The 19134-nt window shown below is 37.7% G+C and overlaps 3 protein-coding genes across 3 annotated transcripts; all 3 read left to right on the forward strand.

The window, feature by feature from the left end:
* Positions 1 to 542: 542 nt before the first annotated feature.
* On the forward strand, positions 543 to 3694 carry LOC113684791 (uncharacterized). The gene is made up of 5 exons (XM_027202192.2): positions 543 to 719; positions 1127 to 1401; positions 1741 to 1855; positions 2205 to 2455; positions 2972 to 3694. Exons 1-5 carry the CDS (start codon positions 629 to 631, stop codon positions 3338 to 3340), a joined length of 1101 nt encoding a protein of 366 aa, XP_027057993.2. The 5' UTR covers positions 543 to 628; the 3' UTR covers positions 3341 to 3694.
* Positions 3695 to 6584: 2890 nt separating this feature from the next.
* Positions 6585 to 8299, forward strand: LOC113684778 (uncharacterized). Its single transcript, XM_089191320.1, has 3 exons — positions 6585 to 6962; positions 7621 to 7744; positions 8103 to 8299. The coding sequence occupies exons 1-3, from the start codon at positions 6585 to 6587 to the stop codon at positions 8297 to 8299; spliced, it is 699 nt and encodes a 232-aa protein (XP_089047446.1).
* Positions 8300 to 12338: 4039 nt separating this feature from the next.
* LOC149035700 (uncharacterized) lies at positions 12339 to 18939 on the forward strand. Its single transcript, XM_089190952.1, has 5 exons — positions 12339 to 12490; positions 14261 to 14538; positions 15299 to 15416; positions 16112 to 16368; positions 16727 to 18939. Exons 1-5 carry the CDS (start codon positions 12394 to 12396, stop codon positions 17093 to 17095), a joined length of 1119 nt encoding a protein of 372 aa, XP_089047078.1. The 5' UTR covers positions 12339 to 12393; the 3' UTR covers positions 17096 to 18939.
* The last annotated feature ends 195 nt before the right edge of the window (positions 18940 to 19134 follow it).

The raw sequence follows: 19134 nt of genomic DNA on the forward strand, positions 1-19134 counted from the left end.
TTCTTTACTCTCCTAGAGGTTTTACTCTCCCAGGGAGTAGTAAAGGGATTATTATTATTTTTTTTTTAGGTCAACAACGTACCAAAGCTTAATTATCACGAGAAAAAAACAAACTTCTTTTCAGATCTCTAAAAGGCTAAATATTTTTAAAAAAAATCACAAAATTAGCTTTCGCTCTGAAGTCATGATATTCCCGGTCAAATTGTTCTCCGGAATACAACGAAAGCAGTCAAATCCACTTTGGTGAAATATCCTTAAACGACAGGAGATAATCAGATAATCCTTGACATAAGTCATTTGAATAGTTAACACTGTACCTCATAACAAAGAAAGCGATTGCCGCTCTTTCAGCTCGCATCTAAGGTGCCAATCGGCGAGTGTTCGAGTCGTGACAAACCCTAATGAAAAAACATTAAACAAATTAAAAAAATGCATCGTAAGCATCACAATATTAAACCGATTTTTCCTTGACCAATAGAATTTATGATTTAGGGACATTTGCATTACTTCATAGTTTTTACAGGTGGTTTGATAAAAAGAAAATTTTCAAAGGTTAAAACCGTGTCTCGAAAGCCTTACAGTGCTCGTATCATTCAACTTTAGCCATTCTTGCTGATGAAATCTCACCATGCAGAAAATGAAGCGCAGGTTCCCCAAGCAGGAAACCTGCCTTAAAGTGATGATCATATTCAGCTTGGTTAAACCAAGTATTGCACAAGGTGAAGTGACCTCTTATACTTTGTTGTGGTTTATCTGGTAACCTTAAGCTGATCGTAGCTAAGCTACGTTTAAAGAACATAACCTTAACTTGATATAAGATGATGGCTCCTACAGTGAAGCTAATTCTGATTCCATTGAGTTCTTCTAACTCTAGGAGGCATGCAGACATGAATGACTATCTGGATGCAGATGGATATTTTCTAACGTTATCGACCCAAAATAAATGCTTTAAATTTACAAAATTTTTTATTCATGTTTCTTAAAATCTATTCTAACTTTTCTACTTCACGCCAAAAACTTCCAAAAAATTGCGTAAAAAAATGATTGACTTTAGCAGTTTCATGTTTTTAAAATCATTCTCGAAACTGAAGAAATTCTAACTCTCCTAAGAGTTTCTTTTCCCCAGGAAAGTACCGAGGATGCCCTGAAGGTGTGCACTGTGCAAACTACAAGCTTGAACCATTCTCCTATCTAAACATCACGAGAATCAGTTTGGAACTCGTCCACAGTGACAGCCAGTGTGGATTTGCTTGCCTAAAATCCGCCTCATGTTTTTGTTATAACCTGGCTGCAGTTCCTGATGTCAACGGAGAACTGTTTTGTGAATTGCTTCCATCTGACAAGTATAACAACTCGGCTAAATTCATTCCCAGCCTAAGTTACCATCACTTAAGCATTTCGGTAAGTAAAAATAAACTAAAATTGATTTTAGGTGTGGTCCAATTTCTGAATTAATAAGCTTTGGAATTATTTTAAAGGTGAAAATATCTTCCGACTAATTGAGTATGATAATTCCTCTCGCCCTTTTACCAATCAAATTCGTTTATTATCCTGTTTTTGAACTGAAGAAGCACAAAAAAAATCTAACTCTTTGATCAGTTTACTTAACCCCGCCAATAACTAACAAACTATACCTTGGAAGAGGTGCATTTATTATACATGGATGTTAAGCGTCAGCGAAATGATATCGAGACTAAGTTGTTCCTACGATACTACAGCATGTCAATGTTCCATCAATAGAGTCCTTGCTCCAGCAATCCTTGTAAGAACGGTGCAACTTGTACAGCCAAGTACAGAGATGACGACTATGAGTGCATATGCTCCACAGTCTTTATGGGAAAGCGCTGCGAAATAGGTACGTTGAAAATTGCTTACAGAGCGAGATACCGGCAAAAAGTGCGTCCCTAAGTATTCCTGGCTGGGGAATGGTGCGAGTGATAAATTCTCTACAAGTTTGTGTATTTGTTCTCAATCAATCATGGACCTAAGCAAGATGTACTAAAACTTTCAAATATGGGGGGGGGGGGGGAAGAAGGGGGGAGGGGGAGAAACAACATTGTACGATCAGATAAAAAATTATATGAGTTAGAAGCATTCCTCTCAGAGTATGCATTTTTTCTTCAGCTTGACCCAGAAAATAGATGTGATACTTGTGGATATAGTTCTAATGCATGAATGTAATGATCTTGGTTTTTTTTGATCAGCTCCAGGAGTAGATTGTGAAGATATGCAAAAGCGTGTTGATTCTCTAACAGATGGCATGTACTGGTTGGATCCGGATGGAGGAAGCCATTCCAATGCATTCCAAGCCTACTGTGATATGACGTCATACAGTGGAGGATGGACCATGTGTTACACTACCGATGAATATGTCACACCTAAAACTGAAGTCACTTATGACGCTCAGTTTCCTTATGGAAGTGACGGCTATAGGACCAACTGTAACAACATCCCGGTAACTTAATTAAGTGGCATTTGCTATTGTCCTTTAATAGTCTGGAGAGGGTGGGTAAATTTGTCTTGGCGAAATTGCTGCTCAGAGTTTGGTTCAGATTTGCATGGCCGTGCAGCACAAAAACGCCCAGGTGACCTGACTTGTTTCAACAAGGTATTTGTCCGGTCAATCCCCAGTTTCGGGAGTCTGCTGACTCATTACTCAATTGCTCGTAAGGCAATTTTCATTAGAGTTTCGTAATTAATCCTAGACTAGATTGGTTTTGTTTTACTTTGCTTGGTGATTGTTTTAGAAAACTAGCATCACTCTCTCAACCGATCAGATGCAAAAATAAACCAATGAGGACTTAGTCACCCGCGTTTCCCGCGCTTTAGGCGGTTTACTTGTTCTTGTGTTGAGTTCTTCGTGGCTTTTCTGAGTATTTTCTTTTATGCTGATTGGCTTTCGTAATAACTTTGGTTTTGTTTTTGTGACGCCCAATTAATATCATTCAAATGTTATTTTCTCTGTCATCAGTTTACAGAAATAATATTTATCGATCACCAAAACGAAGCCAAGGCTTACTTCACACGCCGTAATCAGGGTGCTCTGACGGCCGCTGTTAATTATGGAAGTGGTGCTGCTTCCTATGGATTATGGGATGGCGTTGGAGCTAGCAGCGAATATTCCTATCAGTTGCTGATCTGCCATGGTCCTTTTTTTTTTGGATTCATGATATCCGGGTATACTGGTAACAGTTATAAAGTGTGTAGCGACTGGGTTTTTGATAATCAGTCACCATATTTCCGTTCAGCATCAACCAATCCGTCTTTTGGAGGAGTTGCATTTAACGTCAATGGTTATCGAACACTTACCAAGAAGCTCATCAGTGTTGGTTTACGCTAGGAAAGTTATTTCCATAGTAAAGTTGTCTCTTCTGAGTGATCACTTTATGAATTACTAACCTTTTTAATGCTAAATCAAGGCAGGATTAAGCGAAATCGAATCACTATACAATCGAACCTGTTTTAAGCGACTCTGTTTTAAGCGATCACCTTGTTTCAAACAGCCGGTTACTTAAGTCCCGAAATTTTTTCCTCTTAATCACAGTAATTTTTACCTTCATTGAGCGGTCGCGGTCACCCTTTATTAAGTCCCAATGGCCTGTTTGTATTGTCTTCCATCTGTATTGAACGGTCATTTAAAACATTGAATGTAGCAGCATCATTGATTGAATAAAGCACTTTGAATAAAACGTAAGTGAAGCATGTTTGTTATGTTTGCTATGAGAGATGAGTGGTGCAGGCCACAATCCACTTCCACTGAGCGTCGTTTAATTATACTTACATCCTTAAGAAGGTTCCTTACGGGGCCGAGATGGAACAAGTGTGTTGGTCGATGCTTTGAACGACTACCTCTAGGTGGATTTCCTATAAAACGACTCATTTTTCAAGCACATGACTTGCCTGGACAAAGAATTACGCTTCATACAAATAGATTAACAGCAAGATTAGAGCCCAAGAGTGGCTAGAGTCTGAGATGATTACTAACAAAAGAACATGATGAAAACAGGTCTCTTATCAGTAATGATTCTTTGCCACACCAAAGTTGAATGCATTTCTCAAGAAGTGATGGGTACATTTGACGATGGAAATTTTGGATATGATTTCTGCCGAAAACACTAAACGCCCCACGGTCAAATGTTAATCTGACAGTCACGGGAAATAATTCTCAGGCTGATTAAAACGTATTGTTGGCGCAATCAGGTCGTTTCTTCTTGCTGATCTGCATGGCAAGTGAGATATAATTATATCACTAGGAAAACCAAGCCGGAACTAGCAGTTAACATTTAAAGTTCTGTGTAATGGTGGTTTCTCTGTGTAGGAAAAATGAACTTCCCAGATCAATATCCCTTATCACTCATTGCGATGGGATTGCCACTTGTCAACATCCTTGAGTAATTTTGCTGTCATAACTTGTGTTGCGGCAAACGAACATCAAGGCTCGATGAAATACCAAGAAAATCGTGACCGGAGAAAAATGCCAACCAAATCCAGGGGATATATTACAGGGACATAACTTTAATCAATCTCGTAAACTGTAAACGAATTAAAAAAGGGACTTATATAATAGATTGTATTCAATTAAACACGTGGCGACTTAACAGCGTAAATGAATCTAACATAATAAAGGAACTAATAAATGAACCAAATGCTACGGCAAACACAAAATATATATACAAATAAAGACGAAAGAGCTTGCTCGAAACGAGTTATCTCGTTTCGAGCAAGCTCTTTCGTCTTTATTTGGCGAAAACAACTTACATATCAGTCCCTATACGCCGGTGGCTTGAAATCACACTTTATAAATTAACTTTGTATGCACTCCGAACATGAACAGGCGATTAATGAAAGCGGGAGAGAAAAACTATTTAAAGGAATCAAATGGCACAAAGGCCAACTGTAACGCAAATGTCACGCAAGTTCGAAAGTCACGCATTTACAACTTGTGATATACTTACTGGGACCATAATGATCATGAGAAAAACGGAGATTACTCTTGGTAAACTGCACGATATGCTGCAATTATCATCAATCAGTTGTACTGAGTCAGGCTTGTTAATTGAGCTTCGAAAGAATTCTCGAGTTGCTCCGATGATGCTTCAGATATACGCTCTCGGATTACGGCGTCTAAGAAAAAGCTACCTTCCCAACCAACACCTAATAGTCACGATATATTACTTTGCGTTTTCCCACGTTTCAAGCAGTATGTTAGTTGTTACTTTGAGTTCTTATTGGCTCGGTGTGATATTCGCCTTCGTTGTGTTAGACGGCTGATGATTGGGTTTAGTTTTGGTTCAATGACACTGAGTCGAAATAGGCTCTCTCATCATTGCATCGACTCAAATACTTCAGGTGCTGTAAAGACAAAGATCTTGGGTTTACAATTTTTATTTTACATTATAAACAGCTGATCTAGATCTTGTTTCTCTGGTAAGCTTCTCTACCCATAAATAAAATAATAGTTTTATGTAATTAAGTTGCGACAGGAGTTCCGTATAGATGAAATCTGAAAATTGAAAATCATTTTACGGACCATGCTATCTCAAGAGATTGGACTTGCCAACACAAACATTTAGGTTGACTGCAAGTTTCTCTGGCTGATTTAACGAGAAAAATCCTGACTACGAGTTTGTTGTTTTCTTTTGCTGCGGGTTCAAAAATGTTATCCGGTGCTCTACAGTTAACGGCTGTCAGGTGTTGCCCGCCGTACATAAACGTTCCACCCTTCACCAGTTTTCGACTTTCTGTTATATTAAAAAAGTTACTGGAGTTTCTGAAGAATTTACCAGTCAATCTAATTACTGCTCTCGATCACACATCGTCAGGTGTTTTCAATCTCTTGTTATTCTTTTAATTTTTTTTTAAACTTCCCTTGGTTATTATTTAACTATTTCTGTTTTTTTTCTCCTCACGACAAATTTTGCCAAAAATTTCTGTGACTTTCTCATTTATCTGCGGCTTTTTGGATTTCTGTCGATCAAATTATCAATTTTCTCCAGAAGAAATTTCATCATTTTTATTTTCTGTCTGAGGCGAATTGCCTGACTTAAGCCGAATCTTGATCATAAAAAGCGCCGTAATACGGCCAGGTGAAAATATCAGTTTTATGTCAGTACACGATCGGTTATGACAAGAACAACTCGACAAACTGAAGTCGCGCTTACTTTAATGGGCGGGAGAGTGCACCTTTAATGAAGATTCTCAAAGAGGTAACTGAGAATTCCAATTAGTAGTTGATAAGTGTAGCCTTCTTTCAGGCATTTTACATATCAAAGTAGATAATCAAATTTGTTGTCATATTTGTTGGTTTTTGTCGTTGCGCTGTTCGTGTGTTAACCAGAGGTAGTGCTGTCGTCATAACTTACCCCTGTTTGCATCATGAAAATATTTTCTATAGATTTTTGGATAATTTTGAAGGCCATTACACACTCGTACATAGATTTTGCGACTCACAACCAATTTCACAATCAAACAACGTACGGTTGTTATGACATAATTTCATTATTCTCGGTTGCCTGCATGAGTGCCCCGTTTGCTTAATAATTTATAATTAAAAATTGGTAATTGCAAACACTAGAAAACAAGATATGAATAGCTCCTTTAATTCTCACCTCAAAATTTCACTTTTTGCTTTCTTCGTAACCAGCCTTTATCAAGCAGTTTCTGAGGTCTACATCGATGGTAGGAGTGGCTTGAAGCGAGATGCAGGGTACAGTGTTGCCTTCGGTAACTTTGCCGCACACAAGTTTTACCATCTTAGTTTGCCGCCTCTGGTTTCCACTTCAGTCAAAGATGTTGGACACTGTGCCAGGCTTTGTTTAGATAATTCAGCATGTTTCTCAGTTAACTTTGCGGCGATGCGTAATCAAGATGGGAATATAACCTGTGAAATATTAGCAAGCGATAAATACAACAACTCCGCTTTGTTTAATCCTAGCGCGATGTTTCATCATTTGAGTATAAAAGTAAGTACATCTTCATTTTTCATCAGGTTTTACCCACGCTGTGTAGATACGCATTTATAGTCAAGGGTATGTTACACTGCAAAAGACCTTGGTAATCTCGTTAACTTTGATTTGGAAGTTTCGTGATCTTTAAGTTTAAATTCTTCTCATTTTTTTGTGAGACATTTGCTCTTTGTTTCGATTACTTACATAATTCTATTTTTATTCGCTATTTCAATAAAGTCGTTCCCTTGACTACGTCGCAAAACTATCTCGAGAAAGCACTCTTAGCTCGCATCGTAAACACAGGATTTATGAAAAATGATGCGGCTACAAAGTCGGTGAGCCCTCGAGCAGGCAGCAAAGTAGCGTAACAAGTTTTTCCAACACTTTCTCAATATACATCTTTGAAAGAAGCCAGAGATAAGCTTTTGTTTTCCTCACCGTTTCTCAGTATTTTGAGCACCTAAGGCTTTGTTTGACAAGGAAGTATTTAAAATGTTTTTTAGAAAATTTGATATGTCGTGCCTTCGTGTGACAAACTGTGAAAGACGCTGTCCACTGTGGCACCTCTGCAATATTTCCATCCCTCGCTTAATGAGTGATATGAAGAATTTGACTGCAAAAACCTACTTTCCCCCCAGTTCACAGGCTCATTTTATGATCTTTATTCAAACAGAGTCCTTGTTCCAGCGATCCTTGTATGAACAATGCAACTTGTGTAACCAAGTACAAAGATGATGATTATCAGTGCGAATGCGCGCTTGGATTTGATGGAAGACAGTGCGAACGTATAACACTAGGTACACAATATGTCATATTAAATTCGCTAATTTGCATATGTTTAGTACATGTCTACGTATTTTGTACCATTGACATCGAAATTGTTTTTGTTGTTGCTAAAATATACAGAACATCTCCAGACTACCTTATAAGGGCGGATTTCTAAGCCACGGAATAATTAAGAATTAAGTTTCTCCCTGAACATATTGCCGCCATCTTGGATCTTTTAAGCGGCGGAAGGTAAGAGAATCGAGAGAAAGATGTTCCTACCGATTCCTGAATAGAAGGTTAGCAATATGGCGATCCCGTTGTGAGGCCGTGACAAACAGAGCTAATGAGTCCCCGAGTAAACTTTAACACACGTTTTGTCATTTGTAGGAGTTGACTGCCGTGACATAAACACACGAGCTCCTTCTCAGGGAGATGGAATGTACTGGTTGGACCCGGATGGAGGAAGCCATTCCAACGCGTTTTTGGCCTACTGTGACAATCACCGAGCGAAGATTAATTTGAAAAATAAACTGATTTTTGAGTATTTGTGCTGTCAGTCTTCGAACAGCCGAGTGATTCTCTAAATTCGTGACTTATTACAGCCTCGCCGTTTGTTAAAAGTTCTAATTTTGGTTATTAATTGATTATCATACCCCCGAATGATTCTAGTTGTGGCTTGTTAAGAATTCTTCCTATAAACTTCGCTCTTGTCAGAAGCCAGTTTATTTTTCAAATTAATCTTCGCTCGGTAAGGTAAGAATAAGAAGGGTTTGTTTGTTTCCAGTTGGGGAATATCAATTTTTTGGCGCAGTTGCACAAGTTTCTTTAATAGCTTTTGTATTATGCGTACGTGCATCATTTTATTGCCGACAGCTTTCCTGGGAAAACTAATTTTAGTTCCTGAATTCTAATCAGTATTAGGTTGCCGCAAGGCCTTGGCTCATATGGAAACCGTTTAATAATTCATTTAGATAGCGCCACGGGTGCTTGTTTTTGAAACTTTCATTTCAGTATTGCGAAGATAACGTATAAGTTTGTCTGTCAACAGTTTAGTTATGAAGTTCCGTGCCACAACATCGCTGAATTCGCGACTACAAGAAATGGATCTGATTGTAACGATGACCGTAATATTTATCTTAATAATTTGTGAAGGTATGGTTTCTGAAATCTGCTATTTTTGTCCTTTTGACCGAGCCTATGTTTGATCCGAGCATGACTTTGTAGTTTCAATGTTTGGTGCGTAAGCATCGATAAGGACTATCTTGAAGTAGATAACACACACTTTGATTACTCAGCACAACTCTTCAGTTCTAGAGGAAAACCATAAATACATTTGTAAAAAACCCGTCCGCCCCGCCCTAACACGACCCGTCCCGCCTCGCACCCCTTTTCCATCACAGGCAACGAATAAGGACTAATTCCTATTGAAGGCGCTTTTCTAAAAAAAATGAACGCAACTGACAAATATAGAAAAGCAGTAACAGTTTAACGTTGACACCATGGCGATAATGTCGATGGCGATAAGGAGGAGGAGGAGAAGGCCAGCAATGCTCACTTTATATGCGTGGAAACGTTGACGTTTATTTATATCACCGATGCAAAACTGATGCTAACTGAAACTATGGAAGCAAAACCGAGAGGCACAGATAATAAATGTTCTTTGAACTTTTTTTTTAGTAGCTCATGCATTCAATTTGTAAATAAGTGACTTGGAATATTTCTCATTGGCTATTTCAATTCCAGACAAGCAATTTCGAAATACCCACCTTCCTACTCTAATATCTAAGGATTATAACTACGATGTCGAACCCTCTGTTATTTTTGTTTTTGTTGTTATTATTTTTAAGGTATCCGTTTTCGTATTCCGCAAACGAAGCACTAGCGCTAGTTTAGTTTTCATATTTCCATGAAAACTCTTTATCATATGAAAACGCAAACCTTTTGATGGGTGTTTGCACACTGATTCATATGGAGGGACAATATGAAGGGACAACATGTGGCGCTTTGTCGTCGCCACACTAGAAATGAAGCGCTTTCAAGACGATGAACATTGTAAATAGGATGTTTTTCACAGAGAAAAAAAAATCATTAATGATGATGATGACGACAACGACGTGGATGATGATCTAAATTACGAGGAGATAACTGCCCCATTGATTCACAACTTGTCCATAGTTTTCCTCTGAAAGATTCGAACAATCCAGATGTACATTAAAAACCAGCGAACTTTTAAGAATTACTTGGGCCAATATGTACTTGGAGACTCCTCATACTAAAGAAACCGTTTAATGCTAGATTTATGACGGGTTTTTCGTCTACATGGACCGTTTAAGAAATTGTTAACAAGAATGAACTAATTCTCCCTATGCTGCAGTATAGCAGGGGTAAATTAACGTTGGTGCGGAAGTCGCCTCGCTGCCCCATGAACACCCCGGTAATGACTGGTTACCTGATTATTACATATGCATTATTGGCCAAACCTAAAGTCAAGATAACTCAATTTTGGCCGAGTCCGTTTTTGCGCTTTTTTTGACCACGACGACGTTGAGTTCCATAAAAAACGGAAAAACAGAACGAGGCTAATACCAAGCCATGCTTGGTCAAAAAGGATTTATCATACAGCAAAGAGATTTCGCTTTATTAAGAATCAAGAATGAATTGTTTATTTCGAGAGCCGGGAAAGAAAGCTGTGTTTGTAGCACAATAAATCCACGAGAGTTGTTTTAGTTTAGTTTTTTTATTGTCTTCTACCTCTGAACTCAATTATAGACTCAGCTTCTCTTAATTCTTCTTACAAACTTCGCTTTTGTCAGAAGCCACAACTAGAATCACTTGGGGTTATGATAAACTATTCATAACCAAAATTAGAACTTTTGACAAACGGCGAGGTTGTAATAAGTCACGATTTTAGAGAATCACTCAGATGTTCAAAGAATGACGGCACAAATACTCTAAAATTTGTCATATTAATCTTCGATCAGTATGGTAAGAATAAGAAGGGTTTGTTTGTTCCTAGTTGAGGAATATCAATTTTCTGGCGCAGCTGCACAAGTTTCTATAATAGTCTTTGTATTATGCGTACGTGCATCATTTTATTGCCAACAGGTTTCATGGGAAAACTAATTTTAGTTCCTGAATTCTAATCATTATTAGGTTTACGCAATGCCTTGGCTTATAAGGAAACAGTTTAATAATTCATTGAGATAAGGCCGCAGGTGCTTGTTTTTGAAACTTTCATTTCAGTATTGCGAAAATAACGTATAAATTTGTCTGTCAACAGTTTAGTTATGAAGTTCCGTGCCACAACATCGCTGAATTCGCGACTACAAAAATGTATCAGATTTTAACGATGACTGTAATATATCTCTTGATAATTTGTGAAGGTGTGGCTTCTTTCATGTGTTTTTTTTGTCCTTTTGAACGAAGTTATGTTTGATTCGACCATGACCATGTTATATTATCGGGTCTTGTAGTTTCAACGTTTGGTGCGTAAGCATCGATAAAGACTGTCTTGAAGTAGTTGACACACACTTTGATTATTCAGCTCGACTCTTCAGTTCTAGAAAAAACAATATATAAATCTTTTTTTAGAATATTAAAAATCACTGGAAATGAAGATCAATATTTTACACGCACCATGCAAGTGAAATTCGAATTTCGTGAGTGGCGCCGTCTTAGTTCTTTCGCTGCTTTTTATTTTCTTACTTTTCTTTCCCATTTTTTTCTCCTTAGCAACACTGACTCTCATCGAGAATGGTAATGAGTGGTTACCTAATTACTACATATGTGTTATTGACTAACCGTGAGGTCAAGAAATTTGCGTTTTTGACCAAACCTAAGGTCAAGATGGCTGGATATCGGCCGAGTTCATCTTTAAGCGTTTTTATGGACCGAGACGACGTTGAGGTCCATAAAAACGGAAAAAAAAACGAGGTTTATATCCAGCCAGCTTACCGAGCATGCGTGGTCAAAAAATGATTTATTATACCGCAAAAAGATTTCGCTTTATTAAGAATCAAGAAGGAGCTGTTTATTTCGAGAGCAGGGAAAGAAAGCTGTGTTTGTAGCACAATAAACCCACGAGGGGTTATTATGTTGAGTTTTTATTATTTCTTTCTACATCTGAACTCAGTTATTGACTCAGCTTCTTTTCATTCTCCCTATAAACTAAGCTATTGTCAGACGCCACAACTAGAATCACTTGGGGGTATGATAAACAATTCATTACTAAAATTAGAGCTTTTAAAAAACGGCGAGGCTGTAATTAGTCACGAATTTAGAGAATCACTCATGTTCAAAGACTGACGCAACAAATACTAAAAAAGTTTTGGCGGCCAACTCGGTTTATATTTCATATTAATCTTCGATCGGTATGAAAAGAATAAGAATAGTTTGTTTGTTCCTAATTAGGGAATATCAATTTTCAGGCGCAGCTGCGCAAATTACTAAAATAGTCTTTGTATTATGCGTTCGTGCATTATTTTATTGCCAACAGCTTTCATGGGAAAACAAATTTTGGTACCTGAATTCTTATCATTATTCGGTTTACGCAATGCCTTGCCTTATAAGGAAACAGTTTAATAATTCATTTAGATAGGGCCACAGGTGCTTGTTTTTGAAACTTTCATTTCAGTATTGCGAAATAACGTGTAAGTTTGTCTGTCAACAGTAATTAGTTATGAAGTTCCGTGCCACAACATCGCTGAATTCGCGACTACAAGAAATGGATCTGATTGTAACGATGACTGTAATATATATCTTGATAATTTGTGAAGGTATGGTTTCTAAAATTTGCTATTTTTGTCCTTTTGAACGAACTTGTGTTTGATTCGAGCATGACTTTGTAGTTTCAATGTTTGGTGCGTAAGCATTGATAAGGACTGTCTTGAAGTAAATAACACACACTTTGATTATTCAGCACGACTCTTCAGTTCTAGAGGAAAATCATAAATACATTTGTCTTTAAAGATGAAAGTTTTTCGGAAATTGAGACCAATATTTGACACGCACCATGCACACGAAAGTCAAATTTCACCAATCGCGCCGTCTTGGTTTTTTCACGGCTTCTTTTTTTCTTCCTTTTCTCTCCCATTCTTTTTTTCTCGGCAAAACTGTCTCTTACCGAGAACTCCTCTTTTTTCGCTTTTCCCCCTTTTTTTCAGAAGAGGTTTTACACGATGTCGAGTGTTTTTAGTGTTGCAATGTCACAGAAAACGGACGATCAATGTGAACTGCACGTTCAGGGGTCTAAAAATGGAGATCAAAATAATGAAAAACGGGTTCAGTTTGTTATGAGCGATGAAACAGAATTACTTTTTTCTATAACTAAACGTATCATCGCTATGGTAACAAGTGAAGACTAAGATCTTAGTTAACACCTAGGTATAACAGCTTGTAGCTTTAAATCATTCTTCACAAAACGGTCACTGCTAAATTGAACTACACTCACAAAGTACACCTGCCTCAAAATGTTTTAGGAGGGTTTTTAATGAGGTTGAATTTAGTTGTTAAGTGTAAGAATCGACAAATTTTTGACCTTTAGTGGTATAGAAAGTTAACCATAAATTTGTTTTTCAATCGCAATAGAAAAGATTAAATAACTGTAAAATGGCCGAAATTTTAATCGTTATTTAGATGTCCTCTATTAAACATACTTTGTCAAAAAGATGTAGCTCTGGAAATGATGATAGGGGATTTTTTTTTGCTTTTAAGAATATTCATCCCCTCCACTATAATTCCGAATATTACAACTTGCCGAATGCTCTCTGATATTTCCATTCAAAATAAATTTGGCTTTTGTTTTGAACAGCCCTGTTAAATTTCTTTCATTAAGTATCTTTGAGCATCATTTTGAATAATAACAGTAGGACTGAGCTAAACAGTTTTAATTCAGTCGCCGGTTTTGCGGAAGGTTCTGTCGCACTTTAAAATGCCTGTCACACTTTGTAATATAATTGTCGCACTTTAAAATGCCTGTCACACTTTGTAATATAATTGTCACACTTTAAAATACCTGTCACACTTTGTAATATAATTGTCGCGCCTTGCAATACCTGTCGCACTTTCTATAACACTTGTCACATTGAATAACAAAAATGCTGTCGCACTTTGTAATAACAGACCACCGCTCTTTGTGATAATAGAAATAAGCTGTCGCTATTTTTAAAAATACTTGTCGCACTTCGGAGGGAAAAGGTACTTAAACGAAGTAACCCGAAACGTCCTAGTAAAAAACACAGCAGTTGACCTCTTTAAAACTGTTTCTGATTTAACGGCGGGTAGGAATAACTCGGGCCAACTCAGTATTGTGCTATTTTACCAGGACTTTGATCAATATAAGTTAAGGGTTCTCGTGCATTTTAACCTCGCTGCTTTGGTATATCCTGTCTCTTACGTAAGATTACACTCAGCTACTATCCTGTTTAAAAGTGTTTCAGAAAGCGCACTCCTTTAAGATAGATTTTAGATTCAGACAGGAAATCATTTTAAGAGATTTTTCCACAGCTTTGATGAAACTAACATGAATGTAATTCCTTCTGTTAAAGGTGTTCGGCAAGATTTTGATGAGCCAGGTGTATCATATGCGAACTTCAAGCACGAACAGTTTTCCTACTTAAACATCACAAGAATCGACTCAAAACTTGTCCAAAAGGACACCGAGTGTGGATTGGCTTGTTTAGAAGTCACTTCATGTTGTTCTTTTAACCTGGCTACATTTCCTGATATCAACGGAAAACTGTTGTGTGAACTTCTACCTTCTGACAAGCACAGGATGCCCAATGAATTGATTCACAATCCGATGTTTGATCATTTCAGTAAAACGGTGGGTGTAGTTTGAATCGAAAAACACTCTAGTAACATTGCAATTATCATAAATGAAGATTAACCTTTTCAAGAGTTTTAGCAAATTCAGAGATTAGAGCAAGAAAACTATTTTGAAAAGACATTATTTCGTGTGATCGGCAGTCACATTATCGATTTTATACGTCATGATTTTCTGGCTAAGCTTCATAAAAGATGGGTATGTGAAACAGTTCTGATCATTGTAGATTAAGGAGTATACGACGTGAACATGGCCGATATATTTGTGAAGTTTGCAGACTATAATAAATCCAACTTGTATTTGGGGACCAAACAACGGCTGCGATCAAGGAGACTATCTACAACTGCTTGTGCCTGGTCTCCTTGATCACAGCTGTTGTTTGGTCCTCGTCAAGCAACGCGTTCAGTAGTTGGAGGGGGAGGGGAGGGGGGAGAGTGCATTGCATTTGGAGACCCAACAACGGCTCCGAAGGAGACTTACTTGTGGCCCAGGGTTGATTTTGAATAATGTTCGGAGAAAAGTCTGAATTGGCAGCTGTAATATTAGCTGGCAATTTCAATGAGGCAAATGAAGTTATGGTAAGAATAATTCCTTGGTTAACTTAGCACGTGTGTTAAGTTCACTACGCCGCCTCTGAATGTTCTTATTCTTGTGGTAATGGGCCCAAAAGGTCTTGAAAATGAGTAATGTATTGATTATTGTCAAAAGGCATTTTTATCTGGGATGATAAAGTTACCTTTCTCTTGTTTTGTGGAAACAGAGTCCCTGCATCAACGCTTCTTGCATAAACAAAGGAAAATGTGTTGCCAAATTCAAAGATGGTGATTATTACTGCAGTTGGTGTCCTCGGTTTTACAACGGAAAAGACTGCAAAACAGGTATCATAATAAGAAATTCACGCCTTTTCTGTTCCCTTCTTTCTTATTGGTTACAATTCCCTTTATTTCCATCTCTTTCGTTCTCAGTTGACTGAGTTGAAAACGTAAATTGACCAACATAAAGAGTAAAATAGCTGACGTTTCGAGCGTACCCCTTCGTCAGAGCGATAGGGTACCTGCTATACTCTCCCACCGACTCAGCACCACAGTTTCTTTAGAGACTTACCCCCTTTATTCATTTGAACACAGTTCAGCCCCGTGTTATTTCCCTTTGATGGCCTACAAAGGGTTCTAATTTGGTTTCAGAGCAAACTGATTTGGATGCCTTCACACATTTGGCGCCTTTTCACGGGAAACAGTGATAGCAGACTAGGAAATAGTTTAGATTCTGTGATAGTAGCTTTCATAGGCCTTTTTTCGATATGCCTTAGCAGACATTGCTGATTCTTCGTCATCCACAATAAGTGTCACAATATATGCATCTTGTATTTCAATGTTTCACCCTGACGAAGGGGCATTGAATGTTCACTCGCCGCTGCTCGACTTGCGGTTAAATGCGCATCAAGGTATTTTTCAAACGGGGACCCATTTTCTCACCCCATCGGTGTAAAATGTACTGGCATGGAAATCAGAAACTGAAATTTCTCTTTCCTTTCATAAAGATTAATAATTAGTTCTATTCAATCAATAATCAGCACCCTTTGTTGGAAAAAATTGCTTGGACATTAAGGAGCGAGGTCTCTCAAAGGGAGATGGCATGTACTGGTTAAACCCGGACGGAGGAAGCCATTGCAATGCATTTCTAGCCTACTGCGACATGACGTCACACAATGGAGGATGGACCATGTGTTACACTACCGATGAATATGTCAAACCGAGGACCGAGGTCACATACAACGCCTCTATTCCTTATGGAACTGTCGGCTACAGGACCAACTGCAACAACATCTCTGTAAGCTGATTGAATAATCCCTTATCTCTATGAACATGGATCACCTAGTATGTATGCGTATGGATCTCGAAATATTATTTCATTTTTTTGTTTATTGCATGACGCACAAATAGGTGTGTCGATATACATAATGATTTGTTGGTATTTTTGTGTTAAATTCAAGAAAATGTTTTAAACAATTCTCTCCTCATAATGCATTTCATATACGGGTATCTATTCGTTCACTGAACTGAAAATGGCTGCTGCACTGTGCCTTCTTATCTAAAGAAAATACTTAAGCACATAAAACCTGGACTAAGGCTGTAAAAAAGGTCGGAATTTCACACCTTATAATACGAGGCTTTGTCTCCTTTTCCAGTTTACAGAGATTATGTTCTTGGATCATCAAACTTTGGCTAAAGGGTATTTCAAGCGAAGAGCCAACCAGCCCATAACGGCCAATTTGAATTATGGGAACGGTGCTTCTACTTATGGATTGTGGGACGGTGTGGGAGTGAGCAACGCCTACGACTATCAGCTACTGATTTGTGATACCTCATTCTACAGTGGCTTCTTCGTTTCTGGTTACACAGATGATTGCTACAAGCAGTGTGATTCCTGGTGTGGCGATTTTGTCTCCCCATACTTCCGTACTGCAACTACCAGTTCGAGTTACTCTGGTGTGTCCTTTAACATCAATGGCTACCAACCAGTCAATAAAAGGCTCATCAGTGTCGGTCTGCGCTGAGATATTTACAGATTGAGCTGCAAAATTTCCTTCTCATGTATGTCATATTTAAACATGAACATAACAGATTAATCGTATCTAGGCTTGTCCCGATTGTACACGGCAACTTCTGAGCAACTTTTTGTGGTCCAAACAACCTCGAACAATTTTTGCCTTATTGCGCAATTTTTTTGCAAAATATGGCTTTAGAGCACATTTCAAGCACAAAAAAAGTCAACAGTTTTCACAGAAAACTTTAGTGTTTGCAAATTTCTGAATGTTTATCAAGACTTGACAACTTTTCTCATGCCTGCTGCGATTCTTATCTGATATTGTAAGGTGGCAAGACGTCAAATGAAACATGTATGTTGTTCCGTTAAATTTCACCCATATTTGCGAGCAATTTACTACAGCTAGGTTTTAAGCTTTTTTTCTTGACGAATGTTTGCAATTATTGTGAAGAATGAAAATAAAGATTTGGACTTACGTTTGAATAAAATAACAAGAAATTTAGGTAGTCACTTTTTGTATAAATTTACTATTTGTCAGCGACAGCAATTTGGTATTTCAACGAGTAACTTTCCAGAATTTTACGCGTACAATCAAGATAGGCCTAGTCGTATCTCCAAATAGCCCTGCCCCATCAAGTAATAATAATGATAATAATGATAACAATAATAATAAGATACATATTTTTTAAGAGGAGATCTCCATCACTCTAAGTGGTTTTCAGGGGCGTATGCCGAGTACATCTGAGGTAGGTGTGCTTTTGATGTCCTTGGCTCTATAATCTGATTATTATGACGTGGTGAACCAATCCTTCAGTACATCTGAGGTAGGTGTATTTCTGATGTCCTTGCCACTATAATCTAATTTCTATAACGTGGTGAACCAATCCTTCAGTACATCTGAGGTAGGTGTATTTCTGATGTCCTTGCCACTATAATCTAATTCCTATAACGTGGTGAACCAATCCTTCAGAGTAACGCTGGATTCTACGTATTTTGTCAATATATGAATATGTTGGTCTGCGAAATGTTCAGAGAGTGAGGCATGTAGCATAATATTTATCCACTATATGAATAAAAGAATGTTCAGAAATGGCTTCGCCACGTCGGTTGGGCTCGTAAGGTCAGCCAAACTTTAGGTGATCCCACGTTTAGGATGCATAAATTTGCGAATAAAAGGTCATGATGTCCATTATAAAAGGCGCATCAGAGTTGGCTTACAATAAAAGACAGCTTTAACTTTAAAAACTTGTAACTGCATGGTAATTGTATCTTTTAGCTTAATGTAACTCAGGATGTATATATTACTAACACACGCCAAGATTTTCCCATCTTACACCTATGAGACAATACAGTAAAGGAAGATGTAGTAGTAGTAGTTGAAGCAATTTACATGCTGATTTAGTAGAATCTGTGTCACAATACAGTAGAGGAAGAAGTATAGTAGTAGTCAAAGTAATTTTCATGCTGATTTAGAAGAATCTGTGTCACTATAAAATAAAGGAAGTATTGGTAGTAGTAGTTGTAGAGGCAATCTACGTGTAACATCACTCTGTCATTAACCAACTAAGGTAACAAGAAAAGACAGAGGGATTCATCTTAATATGACACCAGACTCTTTTGAGAGAATATTTCAAAAGTATAATGTAAAGAGTGATTTCGGTATTGTTGTAATTTTATAAATGCAACATTTTGTAGGTAGTTGTCAATATATAATCCATTGGAACAATAGGAAAGCAGGCGGAATGATTACGAACAACGAGATTTGTTCAGAAAGAAAGTAGAAGGATTATGTATTTTTAATTCTACGTTTACGTAAATTCATTGGCTTAGCAAAGCAATAAACAGTGAAACCGAAGTAAACAGTTGATATTTTGTGTTGGCATCAAGCCTCTGTCTAAAGGGGAAAACTGAGATGAAAGGTTACAAAAAAGCAAAGTTGTAATTAGTTTGTTTACCGTTTTTTTTTTTAAAGCAGCATCGCAATCTTCTATGAACAGTCTTGATTTTAACTTTCTGTGCCTGCAGTAAATCGAAAACGAGTGCGTAAAC

The sequence above is a fragment of the Pocillopora damicornis genome, chromosome 13 (assembly GCF_964200805.1).
Source record: "Pocillopora damicornis chromosome 13, jaPocDami1.2, whole genome shotgun sequence".
NCBI classification, from domain to species: Eukaryota; Metazoa; Cnidaria; class Anthozoa; order Scleractinia; family Pocilloporidae; genus Pocillopora; species Pocillopora damicornis.

What these genes read in the sequence shown, in the direction of transcription:
- LOC149035700 (XM_089190952.1), top strand. Translation starts at nt 12,394, where the DNA reads ATGAAGTTCCGTGCCACAACATCGCTGAATTCGCGACTACAAGAAATG. An exon ending in TTGATCATTTCAGTAAAACG is followed by an intron (nt 14,539 to 15,298) that starts GTGGGTGTAGTT and finishes TTGTGGAAACAG; the next exon opens with AGTCCCTGCATCAACGCTTC. An exon ending in CGGAAAAGACTGCAAAACAG is followed by an intron (nt 15,417 to 16,111) that starts GTATCATAATAA and finishes ATCAATAATCAG; the next exon opens with CACCCTTTGTTGGAAAAAAT.
- LOC113684791 (XM_027202192.2), top strand. Translation starts at nt 629, where the DNA reads ATGCAGAAAATGAAGCGCAGGTTCCCCAAGCAGGAAACCTGCCTTAAA. An exon ending in GGGAAAGCGCTGCGAAATAG is followed by an intron (nt 1,856 to 2,204) that starts GTACGTTGAAAA and finishes TTTTTTGATCAG; the next exon opens with CTCCAGGAGTAGATTGTGAA. An exon ending in CCAACTGTAACAACATCCCG is followed by an intron (nt 2,456 to 2,971) that starts GTAACTTAATTA and finishes CTCTGTCATCAG; the next exon opens with TTTACAGAAATAATATTTAT.
- LOC113684778 (XM_089191320.1), top strand. Translation starts at nt 6,585, where the DNA reads ATGAATAGCTCCTTTAATTCTCACCTCAAAATTTCACTTTTTGCTTTC. An exon ending in TTCATCATTTGAGTATAAAA is followed by an intron (nt 6,963 to 7,620) that starts GTAAGTACATCT and finishes TTATTCAAACAG; the next exon opens with AGTCCTTGTTCCAGCGATCC. An exon ending in GTGCGAACGTATAACACTAG is followed by an intron (nt 7,745 to 8,102) that starts GTACACAATATG and finishes TGTCATTTGTAG; the next exon opens with GAGTTGACTGCCGTGACATA.